Source organism: Physeter macrocephalus, unplaced genomic scaffold, assembly GCF_002837175.3.
Source record: "Physeter macrocephalus isolate SW-GA unplaced genomic scaffold, ASM283717v5 random_654, whole genome shotgun sequence".
Lineage (NCBI taxonomy): Eukaryota > Metazoa > Chordata > Mammalia > Artiodactyla > Physeteridae > Physeter > Physeter macrocephalus.
In genome coordinates, this window is record NW_021145990.1 from 31182 (window position 1) to 49329 (window position 18148).

General features: G+C 66.3%; 3 protein-coding genes across 5 annotated transcripts in view; 2 read left to right on the plus strand and 1 right to left on the minus strand.

The window, feature by feature from the left end:
• Positions 1-10685, plus strand: part of ABCA2 (ATP binding cassette subfamily A member 2) — a 20390-nt gene extending 9705 nt beyond the window's left edge. Inside the window, exons 16-48 of the mRNA XM_028486145.2 lie at positions 269-459; positions 562-712; positions 789-993; positions 1110-1274; positions 1364-1544; positions 1643-1855; positions 2122-2318; positions 2402-2584; positions 2740-2924; positions 3452-3572; positions 3848-4084; positions 4163-4369; positions 4622-4724; positions 4810-5129; positions 5202-5415; positions 5506-5611; positions 5710-5821; positions 5898-5958; positions 6040-6214; positions 6349-6464; positions 6547-6694; positions 6772-6895; positions 7019-7151; positions 7288-7405; positions 7522-7700; positions 7785-7926; positions 7996-8130; positions 8574-8677; positions 8759-8851; positions 8952-9054; positions 9137-9274; positions 9349-9555; positions 9950-10685. Of these exons, the coding sequence (XP_028341946.1) occupies positions 269-459; positions 562-712; positions 789-993; positions 1110-1274; positions 1364-1544; positions 1643-1855; positions 2122-2318; positions 2402-2584; positions 2740-2924; positions 3452-3572; positions 3848-4084; positions 4163-4369; positions 4622-4724; positions 4810-5129; positions 5202-5415; positions 5506-5611; positions 5710-5821; positions 5898-5958; positions 6040-6214; positions 6349-6464; positions 6547-6694; positions 6772-6895; positions 7019-7151; positions 7288-7405; positions 7522-7700; positions 7785-7926; positions 7996-8130; positions 8574-8677; positions 8759-8851; positions 8952-9054; positions 9137-9274; positions 9349-9555; positions 9950-9985 (5103 nt within the window). The 3' untranslated portion in view covers positions 9986-10685. The remainder of the gene's footprint in view (positions 1-268; positions 460-561; positions 713-788; positions 994-1109; positions 1275-1363; positions 1545-1642; positions 1856-2121; positions 2319-2401; positions 2585-2739; positions 2925-3451; positions 3573-3847; positions 4085-4162; positions 4370-4621; positions 4725-4809; positions 5130-5201; positions 5416-5505; positions 5612-5709; positions 5822-5897; positions 5959-6039; positions 6215-6348; positions 6465-6546; positions 6695-6771; positions 6896-7018; positions 7152-7287; positions 7406-7521; positions 7701-7784; positions 7927-7995; positions 8131-8573; positions 8678-8758; positions 8852-8951; positions 9055-9136; positions 9275-9348; positions 9556-9949) is intronic.
• A 1798-nt stretch (positions 10686-12483) lies between these two features.
• Positions 12484-15028, plus strand: CLIC3 (chloride intracellular channel 3). Its single transcript, XM_055083254.1, has 6 exons — positions 12484-12537; positions 12733-12758; positions 13822-13911; positions 13993-14118; positions 14239-14345; positions 14426-15028. The coding sequence occupies exons 1-6, from the start codon at positions 12484-12486 to the stop codon at positions 14821-14823; spliced, it is 801 nt and encodes a 266-aa protein (XP_054939229.1). The 3' UTR covers positions 14824-15028.
• Positions 15029-15476: 448 nt separating this feature from the next.
• PAXX (PAXX non-homologous end joining factor) lies at positions 15477-17060 on the minus strand. Of its 3 annotated transcripts, none has more exons than XM_055083253.1 (7): positions 16871-17055; positions 16730-16790; positions 16438-16487; positions 16164-16354; positions 16016-16087; positions 15775-15859; positions 15477-15672 (listed from the first exon to the last, which is right to left on the minus strand). In XM_055083253.1, the coding sequence occupies exons 1-7, from the start codon at positions 16996-16998 to the stop codon at positions 15654-15656; spliced, it is 606 nt and encodes a 201-aa protein (XP_054939228.1). In that variant the 5' UTR covers positions 16999-17055; the 3' UTR covers positions 15477-15653. The 3 variants fall into 3 exon arrangements, with proteins under 3 accessions (XP_054939228.1, XP_023982108.1, XP_023982110.1); XM_024126340.3 differs by having other exon boundaries at positions 15477-15676; positions 16871-17054; XM_024126342.2 differs by lacking the exon at positions 16438-16487 and having other exon boundaries at positions 15477-15676; positions 16164-16314; positions 16871-17060.
• Positions 17061-18148: the final 1088 nt, after the last annotated feature.

The window sequence follows — 18148 nt, forward strand, 5'->3', positions numbered from 1 at the left end:
GGGAGATGGGGGAGGGGAAAAGAGGGAAGGGATGGAGGGGGAGGGGGAGGGGATGGAGAGGGGAGATGGGGGAGGGGAAAAGAGGGAAGGGATGGAGGTGGGGAATGGGGGCGATAAAGATAGAGGTCAGAGAAGCGGGAGGACTACAGGTGAGGGGGGTAGCTGTGGGCAGCCCTCCCTCCCCGGACCTGGGCTGGCAAGGCAGGGGCAGGGTGTTCCTTCCTGGTGCCCCTGTCCCAAGGCCTCATGCCCCCCCGCCTGCCCGCAGGTGATGAAGACCATGGGCCTGAACAACGCCGTGCACTGGGTGGCCTGGTTCATCACGGGCTCTGTGCAGCTCTCCGTCTCGGTGACGGCGCTGACCGCCATCCTCAAGTACGGCCAGGTCCTCACGCACAGCCATGTCATCATCATCTGGCTTTTCCTGGCCGTCTATGCCGTGGCCACCATCATGTTCTGGTGAGCGCTGTGTGGCTGGCGGCGGGCTGGAGGGTGGGCCTCGAGTGTGCGCCTCCGAGATTTCAGGTGTGGCTGACAGCCCGTGGCCCCGCGTGCCCCCAGTTTCCTGGTGTCCGTGCTGTACTCCAAGGCCAAGCTGGCCTCGGCCTGCGGCGGCATCATCTACTTCCTGAGCTACGTGCCCTACATGTACGTGGCGATCCGTGAGGAGGTGGCCCACGACAAGATCACCGCCTTCGAGAAGTGCATCGCGGTGAGGGTCATGGGGGGTGGGCCAGGGTTGGGGGTGTCCAGCCTCCTCTCCCCCACTGACACCGCCGTCTCCTCAGTCCCTGATGTCCACGACAGCCTTTGGCCTGGGCTCCAAGTACTTCGCCCTGTACGAGGTGGCGGGCGTGGGCATCCAGTGGCACACGTTCAGCCAGTCGCCCGTGGAAGGGGACGACTTCAACCTGCTCCTGGCTGTCACCATGCTGATGGTGGACGCAGTCGTCTACGGTGTGCTCACGTGGTACATCGAGGCCGTGCACCCAGGTACCAGCCCTTTGGAGGGGTGGGGGAGGGGAGGAGGAGGCTGTCTCTAGGGGGACCCATGGCCTGGGGTAGACAGCGACCCCAGACCCTGGGTCAGCCTCCCCTCTACCCCATAGGCATGTACGGGCTGCCCCGGCCCTGGTACTTCCCACTGCAGAAGTCCTACTGGCTGGGCAGCGGGCGGACGGAAGCGTGGGAGTGGAGCTGGCCGTGGGCTCGCGCGCCCCGCCTCAGCGTCATGGAGGAGGACCAGGCCTGTGCCATGGAGAGCCGGCGCTTGGGTGAGCGGGCACCAAGGCGGGGACAGGGGCGGTGGCTGAGCTTCAGCGGCCGGAGGCACCCCTGGCGCTGACCCTCGGCCCTGGTGCAGAGGAGACACGGGGCATGGAAGAGGAGCCCACCCACCTGCCGCTGGTGGTCTGCGTGGACAAGCTTACCAAGGTCTACAAGAACGACAAGAAGCTGGCCTTGAACAGGCTGAGCCTGAACCTCTATGAGAACCAGGTGGTGTCCTTCCTGGGCCACAACGGGGCTGGCAAGACCACTACCATGTGAGTGTGTGGGGGTCGGCCCGGAGTTCCTGACGGAGCGGGCAGCAGGGAGGGCTCCCTGCAGGAGTTGGGGACCATGACCCCGCCTCCCCGCCCAGGTCTATCCTCACCGGCCTGTTCCCGCCAACATCGGGTTCGGCCACCATCTACGGGCACGACATCCGCACGGAGATGGACGAGATCCGCAAGAACCTGGGCATGTGCCCCCAGCACAACGTGCTCTTTGACCGGCTTACGGTGGAGGAGCACCTCTGGTTCTACTCGAGGCTCAAGAGCATGGCCCAGGAGGAGATCCGCAAGGAGATGGACAAGTGGGTGGGGCTCGGGCGGGAGGCGAGGCTGCAGGCAGAGGCACCGGCTCCCTGAGGGCTGGTCCCACCCTCCTGTACCGCCCTCAGGATGATCGAGGACCTGGAGCTCTCCAACAAGCGGCACTCGCTGGTGCAGACGCTGTCCGGCGGCATGAAGCGCAAGCTCTCCGTGGCCATCGCCTTCGTGGGCGGCTCCCGTGCCATGGGCGGGAGGCAGAGGCACCGGCTCCCTGAGGGCTGGTCCCACCCTCCTGTACCGCCCTCAGGATGATCGAGGACCTGGAGCTCTCCAACAAGCGGCACTCGCTGGTGCAGACGCTGTCCGGCGGCATGAAGCGCAAGCTCTCCGTGGCCATCGCCTTCGTGGGCGGCTCCCGTGCCATCATCCTGGATGAGCCCACGGCTGGCGTGGACCCCTACGCACGCCGCGCCATCTGGGACCTCATCCTGAAGTACAAGCCAGGTGAGCGGGGCGCGGGGTGGGCGCGAGCAGCCCCCGGCCCGGCCCGGCCGCCGCCCCCCGACCCCCATCTTGACCTCCCGCAGGCCGCACCATCCTCCTGTCCACCCACCACATGGACGAGGCCGACGTGCTCGGGGACCGCATTGCCATCATCTCCCACGGGAAGCTCAAGTGCTGTGGCTCCCCGCTCTTTCTCAAGGGCGCTTACGGGGATGGCTACCGCCTCACGCTGGTCAAGCGGCCCGCCGAGCCCGGGGACCCCCAAGGTCTGTGCTGAGGCTGCCTGCCCCGGACCCCTTCCCAAGACCAATGAGGTTGAGGGGCTGGGCCCTCACCATTGCCCCAGTGGGCCCAGGGTGCTGGCTGGGCCTGGCTCACGCTCTCCGCCAGCCCCTGAGTGAAGCCCTCCCTACCCTCCCAGAGCCAGGGCTGACAGCCAGCCCCCCAGGTCGGGCCCAGCTGAGCTGCTGCTCCGAGCCCCAGGTTTCCCAGTTCATCCGCAAACATGTGGCCTCCTGCCTGCTAGTCTCAGACACCAGCACCGAGCTCTCTTACATCCTGCCCAGCGAGGCCGCCAAGAAGGGAGCCTTTGAGCGCCTCTTTCAGGTGTGGGGGTGGGGCTGGGCTGGTGGAGGGGGTGGGGGGCTCAGGGGAGAGGTCAGTGTAGGAGGTGGAGCTGCCCAGGAGGTGTGTTCAGCAGAGGAGGTGGGGCTGGTAGGGGAGGCAGAGCCGGGGTAGGGCTCGGGGGCAGGGCCAGCAGAGGTGGGGCTGCAGGGTGAGGTGGGACTGCTGGAGGAGGTGGGGTTGGGCTCAGGGGTGGGGCCAGTGGAGGAGGCGGGGCTAAAGGGAAGGTGGGACTGTTGGAGGAGGTGGGGTGGGGCTCAGGGGCGGGGCCAGTGGGGGAGGTGGGGCTGAGGGGAGGTGGGACTGTTGGAGGAGGCGGGGCTGGGCTCAGGGGTGGGGCCAGTGGAGGAGGCGGGGCTAAAGGGAAGGTGGGACTGTTGGAGGAGGTGGGGTGGGGCTCAGGGGCGGGGCCAGTGGGGGAGGCGGGGCTGAAGGGGAAGGTGGGCCCAACCCTCCCTGTGGGGTCCCCCCTCCCACCCTGAGGTGGGCCTCACCCAGCTCTTTCACAGCACCTGGAGCACAGTCTGGATGTCCTGCACCTGAGCAGCTTTGGGCTGATGGACACGACACTGGAGGAGGTGTTCCTTAAGGTTTCGGAGGAGGACCAGTCGCTGGAGAACAGCGAGGCAGGTGAGGGGCTCTAGAGCTACTGACCAGCTCTGCCCCTGCCCCCACCAACCTGCTTCACCAGGTCCGAACTTGGGCCTGGGGTTTCTCACTCTTCCTCTGTCTGTGGGGGCCAAGGGCCTTAGGTGGGAATAAGGATCCAGATCTCCCCAGGGTCAGACTGGGTCTGGGGCCCTGGGTGGGTGGGTGAGTGTGGAGGCTGGGGTCCCGGACAGGCCTGCAGGTGGCAGGCAGCCTTGAGCCCCATATCCCCTTCCGTGGCTTCCCTGCCACTGCAGACGTGAAGGAGTCCAGGAAAGATGTGCTGCCTGGGGCCGTGGACTCATTGTCGGGGGAGGGTCACGCTGGCAACCTGGCCCGGTGCGCAGAGCTGGCGCAGTCACAGGCGTCGCTGCAGTCTGCGTCCTCGGTGGGCTCTGCCCGTGGTGACGAGGGGGCCGGCTACACCGACGTCTACGGCGACTACCGCCCCCTCTGCGACAACTTGCAGGACCCTGACAACGTCAGCTTGCAAGGTGGGAGGCGTCCGGGTGGGGCCGCAGGGGCCCTGGAGGGTGGTTAGGGCCCCCTGCTCAGCAACCCCTCCCGTGCAGAGGCCGAGGCGGAGACCCTCTTGCGGGTCGGCCAGGGCAGCCGCAAGCTGGAGGGCTGGTGGCTGAAGGTGCGCCAGTTCCACGGACTCCTGGTGAAGCGCTTCCACTGTGCTCGACGCAACTCCAAGGCGCTGTCCTCTCAGATCCTGCTCCCTGCCTTCTTTGTCTGCGTGGCTATGACGGTGGCACTCTCCGTCCCAGAGATCGGTATGGCCACCCGGCCAGACATCAGGGTGTCCGCCCTGCTCGGGTGCCATGTGGGGAACCCGCACTTGCTCTGGGCCTGGGCGCTGCGCCTGAGGCTGGCGGGCGTGCTCCTAGGCTCATCTGGGATTCCCGCCTCCTTGGGGTCCGGACCCCAAGCTTGGGCTCTGTGGGTGTTGGGAAGAGGGGACCCGGGCCTGGGGGATGCTGGCAGGCCATAGGAACCTGCTCAGCCTTCCCCGTGCACCCTACCAGGCGACTTGCCCCCGCTGGTCCTGTCCCCCTCCCAGTACCACAACTACACCCAGCCCCGTGGCAACTTCATCCCCTACGCCAACGAGGAGCGCCAGGAGTACCGGTGAGGCCGTGGGACGGGCGGCCGTGCGAGAGCTGCGGGGGGGGCGTCCCGTCCCCGAACCCAGACTGGCTCTGTGCTTTCCCAGATTGCGGCTGTCCCCTGACGCCAGCCCCCAGCAGCTGGTGAGCACTTTCCGGCTGCCGTCAGGCGTGGGCGCCACGTGTGTGCTCAAGTCTCCGGCTAACAGCTCGCTGGGGCCCACGCTGAACCTGAGCAGCGGTGAGTCGCGCCTGCTGGCCACGCGGTTCTTCGACAGCATGTGCCTGGAGTCCTTCACGCAGGGGCTGCCGCTGTCCAACTTTGTGCCGCCCCCACCCTCGCCTGCGCCGTCTGACTCCCCCGTGTCCCTGGACGAGGACCCGCCGCAGGCCTGGAACGCCTCCCTGCCGCCCACCTCCTCGCCAGGTACTGGCTGGTGGGGATGCCTGGGGCTCGGGGCGGCACGGGCTGGGCTGACTCTGCCTGCTGTGCCCACAGAGAACTGGACGTCGGCACCCTCCCTGCCACGCCTGGTGCGGGAGCCCGTCCGCTGCACCTGCTCTGGGCAGGGCACTGGCTTCTCCTGCCCCGGCAGTGTGGGCGGGCACCCGCCCCAGATGCGGGTGGTCACGGGTGACATCCTGACCGACATCACCGGCCACAATGTCTCTGAGTACCTGCTCTTCACCTCCGACCGCTTCCGGCTGCACCGGTGAGCCAGGCGGGAGGGGCGCGCCGGCCGTGGGCGAGGAGCAAACACCCGTCTCCCGCCTGGCTCACCGGTCCTCGGCTTGCTGCCCAGGTACGGGGCCATCACCTTCGGCAACGTCCAGAAGTCCATCCCAGCCTCGTTTGGCGCCCGGGCCCCGGCCATGGTGCGGAGGATCGCGGTGCGGCGGGCAGCCCAGGTGAGCCCCGCTCGGCCCCGGGCCCCGCCCCTTCCGGCCCTCGCCCGAGGTCTGCAGGGACCGACGTGGCTCTCGGGGTCTCTCTGTACTCCCCGCAGGTTTTCTACAACAACAAGGGCTACCACAGCATGCCCACCTACCTCAACAGCCTCAACAATGCCATCCTGCGTGCCAACCTGCCCAAGAGCAAGGGCAGCCCTGCGGCCTATGGTGGGTGAGCCGGGGCGGGGGGCGGGCCAGGCCGGGCGCAGAGCAGGACCCTGAGGCTGCCCTCCCTGTGCCGCAGGCATCACCGTCACCAACCACCCCATGAACAAGACGAGCGCTAGCCTCTCCCTGGATTACCTGTAGGTGCGGGGGCGGGCGGGGGCGGGGGCGCCGCTGTGGGACTGCATGCCGCGCAGGGCTGAGGGCCGCCTCGCCCCCAGGCTGCAGGGCACGGATGTGGTTATCGCCATCTTCATCATCGTGGCCATGTCCTTCGTGCCGGCCAGCTTCGTGGTCTTTCTGGTGGCCGAGAAGTCCACCAAGGCCAAGCACCTGCAGTTTGTCAGCGGCTGCAACCCTGTCATCTACTGGCTGGCTAACTACGTGTGGGACATGGTGTGCCCCCAGACCCCTGGCTGTCCCGTCCCCCCGCCTCCTGCTGGGCCCCCGGTTCTGCCCCCGGGCCCCCACCCCCGCCCCGGGCCTCCCCGCCTCCCCGGCCCCTCACCTGCCCCCCCCTGCTCTGGTAGCTCAACTACCTGGTGCCCGCCACCTGCTGCGTCCTCATCCTGTTTGTGTTTGACTTGCCGGCCTACACGTCGCCCACCAACTTCCCCGCCGTGCTCTCCCTCTTTCTGCTCTACGGGTAAGGGAGTGGGCGGGCGGGGGCAGTGGGCGCAGGGCAGGCTCGGGCCGCCCAGTGACCTCTGCCCGCCTGCCACCCGCAGGTGGTCCATCACCCCCATCATGTACCCGGCCTCCTTCTGGTTCGAGGTCCCCAGCTCGGCCTACGTGTTTCTTATCGTCATCAACCTTTTCATCGGCATCACGGCCACCGTGGCCACCTTCCTACTGCAGCTCTTTGAGCGTGACAAGGTGGGGCGGGGCGGCGGGGTGATGGGATGGCGGCGCGGCGGGGCTGCGGCTGTGCCCTGACCCCTGTGACCCTCCAGGACCTGAAGGTTGTCAACAGTTACCTGAAAAGCTGCTTCCTCATCTTCCCCAACTACAACCTGGGCCACGGACTCATGGAGATGGCCTACAACGAGTACATCAACGAGTACTACGCCAAGATCGGTGAGGCCGGCCGGGGGTGACAGCGTGCGCCCCCGGGCGGGGAGGCTGAGGGGGCTTCCACGCCTGGGGGAGAACGGCGGCTCCTGAGGCCCCAGGTCCAGCCCTGAACCAGCTGCCCCACAGGCCAGTTTGACAAGATGAAGTCCCCGTTCGAGTGGGACATTGTCACCAGGGGCCTGGTGGCCATGACGGTCGAGGGCTTCGTGGGCTTCCTCCTCACCATCATGTGCCAGTACAACTTCCTGCGGCAGCCGCAGTGAGTGGGGGCGCGCCGGGCAGCGCACGGTGGGGGGCCGGGCTGGCCACCCTCTTTCCCGCCGTGGCCGCCGCTGGGGGGAGCACCGGGCGATGGCGGGGGTCCCGGCCGGGCACTGCCCTCCTTGTCCTCCCAGGCGCATGCCCGTGTCGACAAAGCCCGTGGAGGACGACGTGGACGTGGCCAGCGAGCGGCAGCGAGTGCTGCGGGGGGACGCTGACAACGACATGGTCAAAATCGAGAACCTGACCAAGGTGGGCCCTGGGCGGGTGGGGGCGGGGCTCGGGGTAGGGTGGGGCCCGGGTGGAGTCCGGCCGGGTGGCCAGCCCCGCCTGCCCCGCTGAGTGGGCCGCCCCCTCACCTCTGCCAGGTGTACAAGTCGCGGAAGATCGGACGCATCCTGGCCGTGGACCGCCTGTGCCTGGGCGTGCGTCCTGGCGAGTGCTTTGGCCTCCTGGGCGTCAATGGTGCGGGCAAGACCAGCACCTTCAAGATGCTGACGGGTGACGAGAGCACAACGGGGGGCGAGGCCTTTGTCAACGGGCACAGGTGTGGGGCACAGGTGTGGGCGGGCGGGTGTCTGGGTGGGCGGGGCGACGGCAGTGACCGGTGCTGACGGCGCTGTGTCCCTAGCGTGCTCAAGGAGCTGCTCCAGGTGCAACAGAGCCTGGGCTACTGCCCACAGTTCGACGCCCTGTTCGATGAGCTCACGGCCCGGGAGCACCTGCAGCTGTACACGCGGCTCCGCGGCATCCCCTGGAAGGATGAGGCCCAGGTGAGGGTCGCCCGGCGGGGGAGGGGGCTGGTGTGTAGCGTGGGCCCCTGACATCGTTCTCCCTCCCAGGTGGTGAAGTGGGCCCTGGAGAAGCTGGAGCTGACCAAGTACGCTGACAAGCCCGCCGGCACCTACAGCGGAGGCAACAAGCGGAAGCTGTCTACAGCCATCGCCCTCATCGGGTACCCCGCCTTCATCTTCCTGGTGAGCCCGGGGGTGGGATGGGGGTCAAGTGCCCCGCCTTTGTCTTTCTTTCTGGGGGGCCCGGGGGTGGGATGGGGGTCAAGTGCCCCGCCTTCGTCTTCCTGGTGAGCCCGGGGGTGGGATGGGGGTCAAGTGCCCCGCCTTCGTCTTTCTGGGGGGCCCGGGGGTGGGGTGGGGGTCAAGTGATGGGGGTCAAGTGCCCCGCCTTCGTCTTTCTGGGGGGCCCGGGGGTGGGATGGGGGTCGGGTGCCCCGCCTTCGTCTTTCTGGGGGGCCCGGGGGTGGGATGGGGGTCAGGGCCCAGCCTACGTCTTCCCGGTGAGTCCGGGGGTGGGATGGGGGTCGGGTGCTCCACCTTTGTCTTCCTGGGGGGCCGGGCAGGAAGCAGCTGGTGGGGCTAGCTGGGGTGAACGGGTACAGCAGCTGAGCCTGGCCCCACCCCAGGACGAGCCTACCACAGGCATGGACCCTAAGGCTCGGCGCTTCCTCTGGAACCTCATTTTGGACCTCATCAAGACAGGGCGCTCGGTGGTGCTGACTTCGCACAGGTCCGCTCGCCCCCACCCCCCCTGCCCCCGCACATCGGGCCCTCCCCACCTCCCGTGCCAGCCTGTGCGTCTCGCCCTCAGCATGGAGGAGTGCGAGGCGCTGTGCACGCGGCTGGCCATCATGGTGAACGGGCGCCTGCGCTGTCTGGGCAGCATCCAGCATCTGAAGAACCGGTGAGCAGCGGGGGTGGCAGGGACGGTGGGCTGTGGGCCGCGGCAGGCGGAGGCTGGGCTCCCCTGGCGGCCGGGCTGGGGCCAAGGGCCTGTCCCACAGGTTCGGGGACGGCTACATGATCACGGTGAGGACCAAGAGCAGCCAGAACGTGAAGGACGTGGTGCGGTTCTTCAACAGGAACTTCCCGGAGGCCGTGCTCAAGGTGGGGGGGCGGGGCCCCGGGGCGAGGGGCGGGGGCAGGGCCGGCACTGCCTGAGCAGCCTCTGACCTCCGTGCCCCGCCAGGAGCGGCACCACACAAAGGTGCAGTACCAGCTCAAGTCGGAGCGCATCTCACTGGCGCAGGTGTTCAGCAAGATGGAGCAGGTGGTGGGCGTGCTGGGCCTCGAGGACTACTCAGTCAGCCAGACCACCCTGGACAACGTGAGTGCCCTGGGCCGGGGCCGCCGGGCCCACCTGGGCCGGCCCCCACCCAGCCCCCGGTCCCTGCCCGCCAGGTGTTCGTGAACTTCGCCAAGAAGCAGAGCGACAACTTGGAGCAGCAGGAGACAGAGCCGCCCTCGGCGCTGCCGTCCCCGCTGGGCCGCCTGCTCAGCTTGTTCCGGCCTCGGCCCCCCACGACCGAGCTGCGGGCGCTCGTGGCCGACGAGCCCGAGGACCTGGACACGGAGGACGAGGGCCTCATCAGCTTCGAGGAGGAGAGGGTGAGCAGGCTCCTGGAGTCAGGGCAGCCAGGCCGGCCAGAGAGCCCAGGCTCGGGCTGGGGGTGGGGCTGGGGGGTGGCCCCGGGACCCCTGCTGTCCTGAGCTCACGGGAACAGGGACCCGCCTGACGCTCAGGACTATAGCGGACACAGGAGGCCTGGGCACAGGCAGAGGAGACAGACCCACACAGACCCCAGAACAGCTTGGAAATGGAGGGCGTTTCAGAGACAGGCCGAGCGGAGGTGGGGGGAGCAGAGCCCGGGGACAGGCCACGCGGGGAGCTGACCACTGAGAGGAAGCTCAGGGCGGACAGAGGTGGCAGAGCCTGCGTGGGGGCCGGCCTGGGGCAGGCGCGGGGCCAGACGCCCGAGCCAGGCCTGTCCCTGTCCCCCAGGCCCAGCTGTCCTTCAACACGGACACGCTCTGCTGACCGCCGGAGCTGGGTCAAGGTCACGCTGTGGGAACGGAAGTCGGGCGGTGGCTGAGGTGCCCCCAGTGCCCGCCTGCCAAGGCCCTGGAGTGGGAGGTCCAGGACCGAGGGCTTCAGGCCCCTCTAGCCCCGCCCTCCTCGGCCATCGCGCCGCCCTCCCCTCATTGTGCCAAAGGCTGGCCCGGCCCCGGGCTGCGCACACCCTCACCCTGCTCTGCCTTAAAGCCTTGGGCTCTGGCCAGCCCCTCGCCCCTGCCCCTGCCCAGCTCTGCCCACCCCCCGCAGGGCCACGGGGTGACCCGGGCTGCCAGGTACCGCCCGACTTCTCCTGGCGACCCCTGCCCTCCTGAACGGGCTGTTCTCTTACACCCAGTTTGGATGGTGGCTGCTGCCAGCCTGGGACTGGGGGGCGGCGTTAGGTCCCACCCCAGGCGCCTGTTCATTTTGCTTTAGGACGAGCCTCGTCACCCTGGTTTCCCACAGGGAACCGTTGTCGTGGGCCGGGGAGGGGGCTGCCATGGGGCAGCGGGCCGGGTAGCAGGAACGGAGAAGCTGGCCCCACCGGCCAGGTGAGGGGCCGGACCCCCTCCAGCTGCCATTGCCCTCCCACCCAGCTTGGCCCCCTGACCGCCCACCCGGGAGCCAGACCCGTACGGAGCGGAGCGCACAGATGTTTGTTTAAAATAAATAAACAAAAAAGTTCACGCCAGCTTGCGTGTGTAGGGTGGGGTGTGGGGTGAAGGTGGGCCCGCTGGATGCCAAGGTACAGCCCCTGCCCCGTAGGCCGGGCTCAGGGTTGGGGAGGGTGACTGGGTCAGCCTGGAGGAGGGGTGGGCTCCTCGCCCTGCAGGCCGGGGCTCAGGAGAGAGGAGTTTCCAACACAGGGATGAGGTTGAGGACAGCAGCCCTGGGACCTCGGGCTGAGCCTGCCCCGCAGGGACTGTGAAGGGAGGAGGGCGGGCAGCCCCCAAGGGCCCTCCGGGGGCTGCTCTGTGGATATGGCACGGGCGGGGAGGGTTGGTTAGGGACAATCCAAGTGGCTGGGGTAGGTTGTGGTCGGGTTAATGTTGGTGACCATAGGTTTCTTCTCACTTCTTTAAAAACATTTTTGAAACATGGTAGGAATTTCATACAATGCAAGTGGATAGAAAACACAAATTGAATGTCTGTGTTTGTACACGTCAGAAGTCAGCCTGCAGGATACACACAAGCATAGGCTCAGAGTGACATACACTAATTGGTAGTTTTTCAGTTTGCTGGATTTCTCTCTCCCACTTGGCCTGGTTTGCCAGGGCTGCCATAACAAAGTACCACAACCGGGGCGCCTTAAACACTGGACATTTACTCTCACCGTCTGGGGGCCAGAAGTCCAAGATCGAGCTGTCGGCAGGTTGGAGCCTCCCGAGGCTGTGAGGGACAGTCTGCTCCCTGCCCTCCCAGGTGCTGGTGGATTTCTTTTGGGGCCTTTGGCTTTGGAAGCATCACCCCCATCTCTGCCTCTGCACAGGGCTCTCCGTGTGTGTGTGTGTGTGTGTGTGTGTGTGTGTGTGTGTGTGTGTCCACATCTCCCCCTTTTTTATATGTATATATATATTTTTAAAACATTTATTTTTGGCTGTGTCGAGTCTTAGTTGCGGTATTCGGGATCTTCGTTGCGGTGTGTGGGTTTCTGTCTGGTTGTGGCCTGCATGCTTAGTAGTTGCGGCGCGCAGGCTTAGTTGCCCCGCAGCATGCGGGATCTTAGTTCCCTGACCAGGAATCGAACCCGCGGCCCCTCCTTTGGAAGGCAGATTCTTAACCAGTGGACCACCAGGAAAGTCCCTCCCCTTTTTATAAGGACACAGTCATGTTGGGTTAGGGCCCATCGTAATGACCTCATCTTAACTTGATTACTTCTGTAAAGACCCCATCTCCAAATATGGTCACATTCTGAGGGGTGGGGGCTTGGGGAGGAGGACGTCATATGAATTTGTAGGGGACACAGTTCAGCCCGTAACACCAGTAGATCTCAGGCTAGTGAGACCCACCTCCTCTGTCCGCTCCTGTGGACGCACCAGGACTCTGCCACACCCTGGGGGACTGCACACCCGTTTGTCCCTCGTGTTCTTACGGGGACGTCTCGATGGCAGCTGCTGTTTACCAGGGACGCCCCCGGAGTGCATTTCCCCACACGCTTGCCAAGACTATGGTTGCCACATTTCTGCCCGTTGTAACCACAAACCGTATGTACGTTGTCCTGATTTGTTCTGGGAATACGTGTACAATGAAACACACTGTCATGTATTCTGTTGGTGTTTTATTTCCCTTTTTCTGAACCACCTGTTCATTTGTCCATGTCACCATTTTCCTAACGGATGTGTAAGGGTGCCTTCACACACAGGACATCTGGTGAACAGGCGCAGGTGTGGCGGGGCCTCGGCCCTTCTCCAGGGTGGCAGTTTGTGTGGCAGGGAAGCAGGAAGGGAGCAGGGTGACCCCCCCAGTTGTTGAGCAGCCGCATGGTGGCGGCAGGTGGTCCGGAGGCCCAGGCCCCAACTCCACAGTATGTCGAGGTCAGCCCCAGGCTCAGGGGGCCTCTGCCAGGAGCCCTGACCACTGTTGCTTCCGGAGAGGGTCGGTCGGGCTGGGGGCCTGGACGGGGCAACGAGGCCCTGGGCCTGGAGTGGAAGGCGCCGTGCAGATCCCACTGGCTGCCACCAGGTGGCGCCGCACCACGATGGCTCCTCCCTCAGCCCCCCTCCCCCCAGACGCTGGGCCCCAGTGGGGGACTCCGGTGAGTGTCCCCTATCGGGGCGGGCCGGCAGGCGCACACCTGTGAGGCTGCCAACTCCCCCAGCCTCCTCTGGCCTTCTTCCAGTCCAGGGTGGGGAGGTGTGGCGGAGGGGAGGTCCCCGTGGCTCAGAAGATTGTGGCTTCTAACCCCGAGGGTTCTTTCTTTTAAAGGTTAAGAGCAGGGAGAGGGCTTTCCTGGTGGCGCAGTGGTTGGGAGTCCGCCTGCCGATGCGGGGGACACGGGTTCGTGCCCCGGTCCGGGAAGATCCCACATGCCGTGGAGCGGCTGGGCCCGTGAGCCGTGGCCGCTGGGCCTGCGCGTCCGGAGCCTGCGCTCCGCAACGGGAGGGGCCACAGCGGTGAAAGGCCCGCGTACCGCAAAAAAAAAAAAAAACCCAAACAGCGAGAAACTCGCCCTGAGCCCACAGCGGAGGGGCAGGGCTGTGGGCCCGTCCCCCTTGGGCACGTTTGGAATGTGGGCCCTGCCCTGGCGGCGGCTCTATCTAACGGAGATCAGTAGGTGGGAAGGGGGCGTCCCTCCCAAGCGGTTTATCACTCTTGTCGTGCCCTGGCCGGCAGATGCGGAAAGAGGCTGTGGCCAGGCTGTTCATTTCTCCTCCCGCTCCTCGGCTTTCTGGGCTGGGAACCCTCACAGGCGGCGGGGGTGTCCACTGCAGGGAGGGCTGCTGGGCTCACGGTGGGGGTGGTCCTGATCCAGAGCTGCCCCCTCCCAGGTCGGCACCCCTCTTTCCCCGACCGTGCACTGGCCTCCTCCACCACTCCGCCCCCCACCCCGAGCCGTGGCGCCCCCGGTCCAGCTCCGAGCACTCAGTTCTCCACGGTCACACCCTCACGCCGGCACTGAGCCCTGGCTGCCTGTGCGACTCCACAGGGCGGGCCCCCGGGCCGGGGTGGGCGGCGCGCTCAGGGAACCTTCAAGCGAGCTCCGCAGGTCCCCGGCCAGGCCCTGCCACCGCCCGAAGCTCCCCACCATGGCTGAGACCGCCACGCTCCATCTGTTTTGTCAAGGTGCCAGGCTGGCCGGGCTGCGGGGAGGGCTGAAGGGTGGGTCTCTGCCCTTCTTGTCAGAGGCTTTTCGTAGTCCTGCTTCTCAAGGGCGTGTCCTTCCCACTCACCACCGTGGACACCCGCAGGTGAGCCCCTGCCCCGGGAACCCCTCGCTGGCTTTGGCCCCCCCTCGGGCCAGCCGCTTGCCCCCTGCCTTGTGCCCACAGGTCCCCAGATGTGCTGAAGGACTTTGCCCCGTGTTCGCAGCTGCCCATCCTGCTCTATGACGGCGACGCCAAAACGGACACGCTGCAGATTGAGGAGTTTCTGGAGGAGACGCTGGGCCCCCCAGAGTGAGGGCCGGGTGCAGTGGGAGGGGCAGGATGGGGCCCTCAGGCAGGACACCCCCAGGACAGAGCCCGGGGCCCCGCAGGGGGCAGCAAGGGTCTGACCCAAAACCCCTCCACCTTCAGATTCCCCAGCCTAGCGCCCAGATACAGGGAGTCCACCGCGGCGGGCAATGACGTCTTTCACAAATTCTCCGCGTTCATCAAGAACCCGGTGCCCGCGCTGGACGATGGTGAGGAGGGTCCGGAGACGCGGCGAGGCTGGGGGGAGTGGCGTCCCCGACCGGCTCCTCACCGCGCTCCCCGCCCCCAGCCCTGTACCAGCATCTACTGCGCGCCCTCACCAAGCTGGACAGCTACCTGCGCGCGCCCCTGGAGCACGAGCTGGCGCGGGAGCCGCAGCTGCGCGAGTCACGCCGCCGCTTTGCGGACGGCGACCAGCTCACGCTGGCCGATTGCGGGCTGCTGCCCAAGCTGCACATCGTGAACGTGAGCTCCGGGCCGAGCGGGGCGGACCCTCGAGGAGACCCCGACCGCGCCCCTCGCCCGCAGACGGTGTGCGCGCGCTTCCGCCAGGCGCCCATCCCCGCTGAGCTGCGCGGCGTCCGCCGCTACCTGGACAACGCCCTGCAGGAGAAGGAGTTCAACTACACGTGTCCATACAGCGCCGAGATCCTGGCGGCCTACCGGCCCGCCGTGCGCCCCCGCTAGCGCGCCCGCCTCCCTCGCCACCCGCCCGCTCGTCTGCAGCCCCAGAAGGGCATCTCTGCCTCAGTGAGCGGGTACGGCATACGAGGACCAGAAGCCCCGCAATTTCTGCCACCCCCAAACTCCCACCGTGAGACGCTCAGCTCCAGATGATAGCCAGAAAGGACCGGCAGAGAGCCCAGTGGGCGGGGCGCGGTCCATCCCCCACTCCTCAGGTATGGCGGGACTGGACTGGGTTCCCAAACCAGTCAGGCCAGGGCGGGGCGGCAGGATGGCTGGGGAGGGTGGGGAGCAGAGCCCCATCTGGGCAACTCGGGTCTCCAGGCCGGAGGGCGGGCCCACATTCCTCAGCTCTGCCCCAGGTGGCAGGCAGGCCACCCCCATCTCCCTGGTCATCACGTGGGGTTTGCATCAGGGAGGCGTGTGCCCGGAGGGACAGGAGCAGAGGTCTAGCCTCTCAGAGCCCCAGCCCCACCTCACACAACCTTCCTGGCTCCTGGGCTGGCCAGGCAAGGACAGCTGGGCAGGTCGGGAGAGCCGGCAGCTCCACCATGGAGCGCAGAGCCTGATGCGGCCCCATGCCCAGACCGCAGGCCTGGCAATCCCCAAGCCCTCTCAGGGAGCCAGCCCCCAGGAACCAGAGCCTGGCCGTGACCTCTGTGACCTCCGCCAGATGTTTATTTGATGGGGAAGGGACTGGAGGAGCAGGCTTGTTCCTGCCTGGAAGGGGGATGGGCAGGTGCCAGTGGGAGGGTCCCAGGGGCTGCCCCTCCCCTGGCAAGCAGCCTCCCGAAGGTCACACTTTTTGCTGCACCTTCAGGGGTCGTCGAAGTCTACACCACCAGCTGGTTTCTTGCTGGGAGAGAAGAGGGAATGACACCATGGGGGTGTGAAGGGCGGGCAGGATCCAGGGATGGACCCTGGGCACAAGAGGGAGGGGGAGTGGGTGGGCACCTCTTGAAGCCAGGGTTGATGAGAGACTCTCCCGGACACCGCCTCTTGACCCCAGGTCCAGGGCCACCTCTCTGAGGATCCGGGTCTGGGGAAAACAGGATGAGGGAGGGGGGCTCCTGAATCCAGAAGGATCCCAGGGCCACAAGCCCTTCTCCACACAGACAGATCCTCTCTCTGGAGCCTGAGGCTTGTTCTGGGGAAACTGAGTCACCCAACCCAAGTCACAGGTGACAGGCCTTACCCGGTAAGAAGAGCGGAGGGCCCACCTGCCGGGAGCTCTTCCTGGGGCTGGTGGCCGTCTCCTCTGCAGCAGCTGGGGAGAAAGCAGGAATGGAGGCCCCAGCAGGGGGACCCCAGTGAGGGTGTGAGACGCCTACCCCCCACCCTACCTGCCAGCCGCCGCTCCAAGCTGCACACGCGCTCTGCCAGGCCCAGTGTCAGTGCCTGCAACCTGGAGGCTGCCTCTGGGCCCGGCACCTTGGAGAGGTCAAATTCCAGCGCAGAGGGCCCCCCTGAAACGGTCAGGGATACTCTGTCTTCCTGCAGGGTGAGAGTCACAGCTTGCTGCTGGCAGGCTGCCCTGGGAAAGGAGGCGGGCTGAGCGCTGTGACCAGACCCACTCGCCACTCCCCATCCCTCCTGCCTCCCTGCTCAGGGGCTCACCTGAAGCGAGGGGTGATGTCTTCAGCCGCACTCAGGCCAAAACGGGCTTTCTACAGGGCACAGGGACTGGTCACCAGGTGCCTAACACCCCAGGACTACTGGAAACACCCCAAAACCTGCCCGACCCAGAGCCGCCCGGGACCAATCTTAGGACTGCAGCTACGGAGCCGTGGGAAGGGTGTCTTGACCCTTCCGGGGAATCCCAGGTCGCCCCCTTCGATCCCACACGTGGTCCGCGCTGCAGGCGTGGGGTGCTGGAGGCTGCCGGCCGCCCAGGAGCCCCATTACCCACGAGGGCCGCCAGGCTGTCCGGCGTGAAGCAGGTGCTCCAAAGCTCCGCGGCGTCCGTCACACTGCGGGGAAGGGGCTGTCAGGCGGGACCGCCCGCAGAGCCGCCCGCGCCCCTCGCAGCCCTGCGGGCGGCGCTACTCACTAGAGGTTGAAGCCGTCGCGTTCCCACGTCCCACTACCCTCCCCCGCGCAGTAACACACGAAGCGCGGGGGTCCGGGGCCGGGCGGCAGCGTGCAGAGCGGCGGCGACAGCAGCGGCGGCAGCTCCATGGCACCTCGGCAGGCGGACGGACCGGGCGGATCCTGGGCCGCCTCGCGACCTAGGGCGCCTGCGCGGGCGGAAGACTTCCGGAGCGGGGACGCGGCCCGTGCCAGTGGGCCGGCTGGGGGTGGGGTGGGGGCAGAGCCGAGCTGTGCCCAAGGGGCCTGCGCGGGGCGGGGCTAGATGGGCGGGGCTTAGTCACGGGACGGGGCCTGCACCGGTGGGGGCGGAGCTTCGTGCGCAGGGCGGGACTCCCGGGCTGGTCTGGCGTGTCCTGAGCGCTGTTTTCCGGGATAAGGGCTGTGCAGCGCGGTCCGGGACTCGGGACCCCGCGCACACTTGGGGGTCTCTTTGAGCCTTACCTCCTGCGCTGTCCCCGCTGAATCCGGGGTTCCCCCACTTCGCGCAAACCCTGACTGGGCGCAGGCCGCGCCGGCCACTGCTCTGGCCTCAGACTGCTTTGACCCCCTCGCTGATCGCTGCGGCCTCCCCCTCGCACCCAGCTTCCTATTGTCAACTGAAACAAGTCAAAATACAAAAGTGAATAAAGTACGGTAACCGGTGCAACAGGCTTCCGCCACTCGTTCATGCATTCCACAATGTTTACCCAGCACCTCTGTTGTCCCGGGCCTTGGGCACACCTTGATCAAGAGACAAGGTCTCACTAACACACCATTGTAAAGCAATTATACTCCAATAAAGATGTTAAAAAAAAAAAAAAAGACAAGGTCTCTGATCTCCTGGAGCTTGTGAGAACTCATGGGATGGACAAATAAACAAACGAAACATGCAATCCTCAGGTCGTGCCAAGTGCCTGTGACCTGGAAGAAGAGAGGGATGGGGCATGCCAGGAAAGGGTATCAGGCAGAGGGGGCAGCCTCTGCAGAAGCCCCATAGTGGACACAGAGCAGTTCTGCTCAGGGCTTTGCAAGAAGGCCAGGGTGCCCGCACCGAGGCGTAGGAGGGCGGCAGGTGGGTTTGTAGGCTGTGCTAATGTATTTCAAGTATGGCTGCAGCCAGGCCTGCCTCGTCGCCTACTTTCTCCTATTCGACAACCCTCATCCCCCTTCCCACGAGGCTCCTGCCTCAGGACCTCTGCATTCGCTGTTGTCTCTGCCCGGCACCCCCTTTCCCCAGAGTCACTCACTCCCTTCAGGT

Excerpts from the sequence above, each read along its gene's own strand:
- CLIC3 (XM_055083254.1), top strand. The coding sequence starts at position 12,484 with ATGGTGGCGGCAGGTGGTCCGGAGGCCCAGGCCCCAACTCCACAGTAT. Across the intron at positions 12,538-12,732 it reads CAACTCCACAGTATGTCGAG|ACGCTGGGCCCCAGTGGGGG; the intron begins GTCAGCCCCAGG and ends CCCTCCCCCCAG. Across the intron at positions 14,119-14,238 it reads GAGACGCTGGGCCCCCCAGA|ATTCCCCAGCCTAGCGCCCA; the intron begins GTGAGGGCCGGG and ends CTCCACCTTCAG.
- PAXX (XM_024126340.3), bottom strand. The coding sequence starts at position 16,998 with ATGGAGCTGCCGCCGCTGCTGTCGCCGCCGCTCTGCACGCTGCCGCCC. Across the intron at positions 16,355-16,437 it reads GACATCACCCCTCGCTTCAG|GGCAGCCTGCCAGCAGCAAG; the intron begins GTGAGCCCCTGA and ends CTCCTTTCCCAG. Across the intron at positions 15,677-15,774 it reads ATCAACCCTGGCTTCAAGAG|CAAGAAACCAGCTGGTGGTG; the intron begins GTGCCCACCCAC and ends CTTCTCTCCCAG.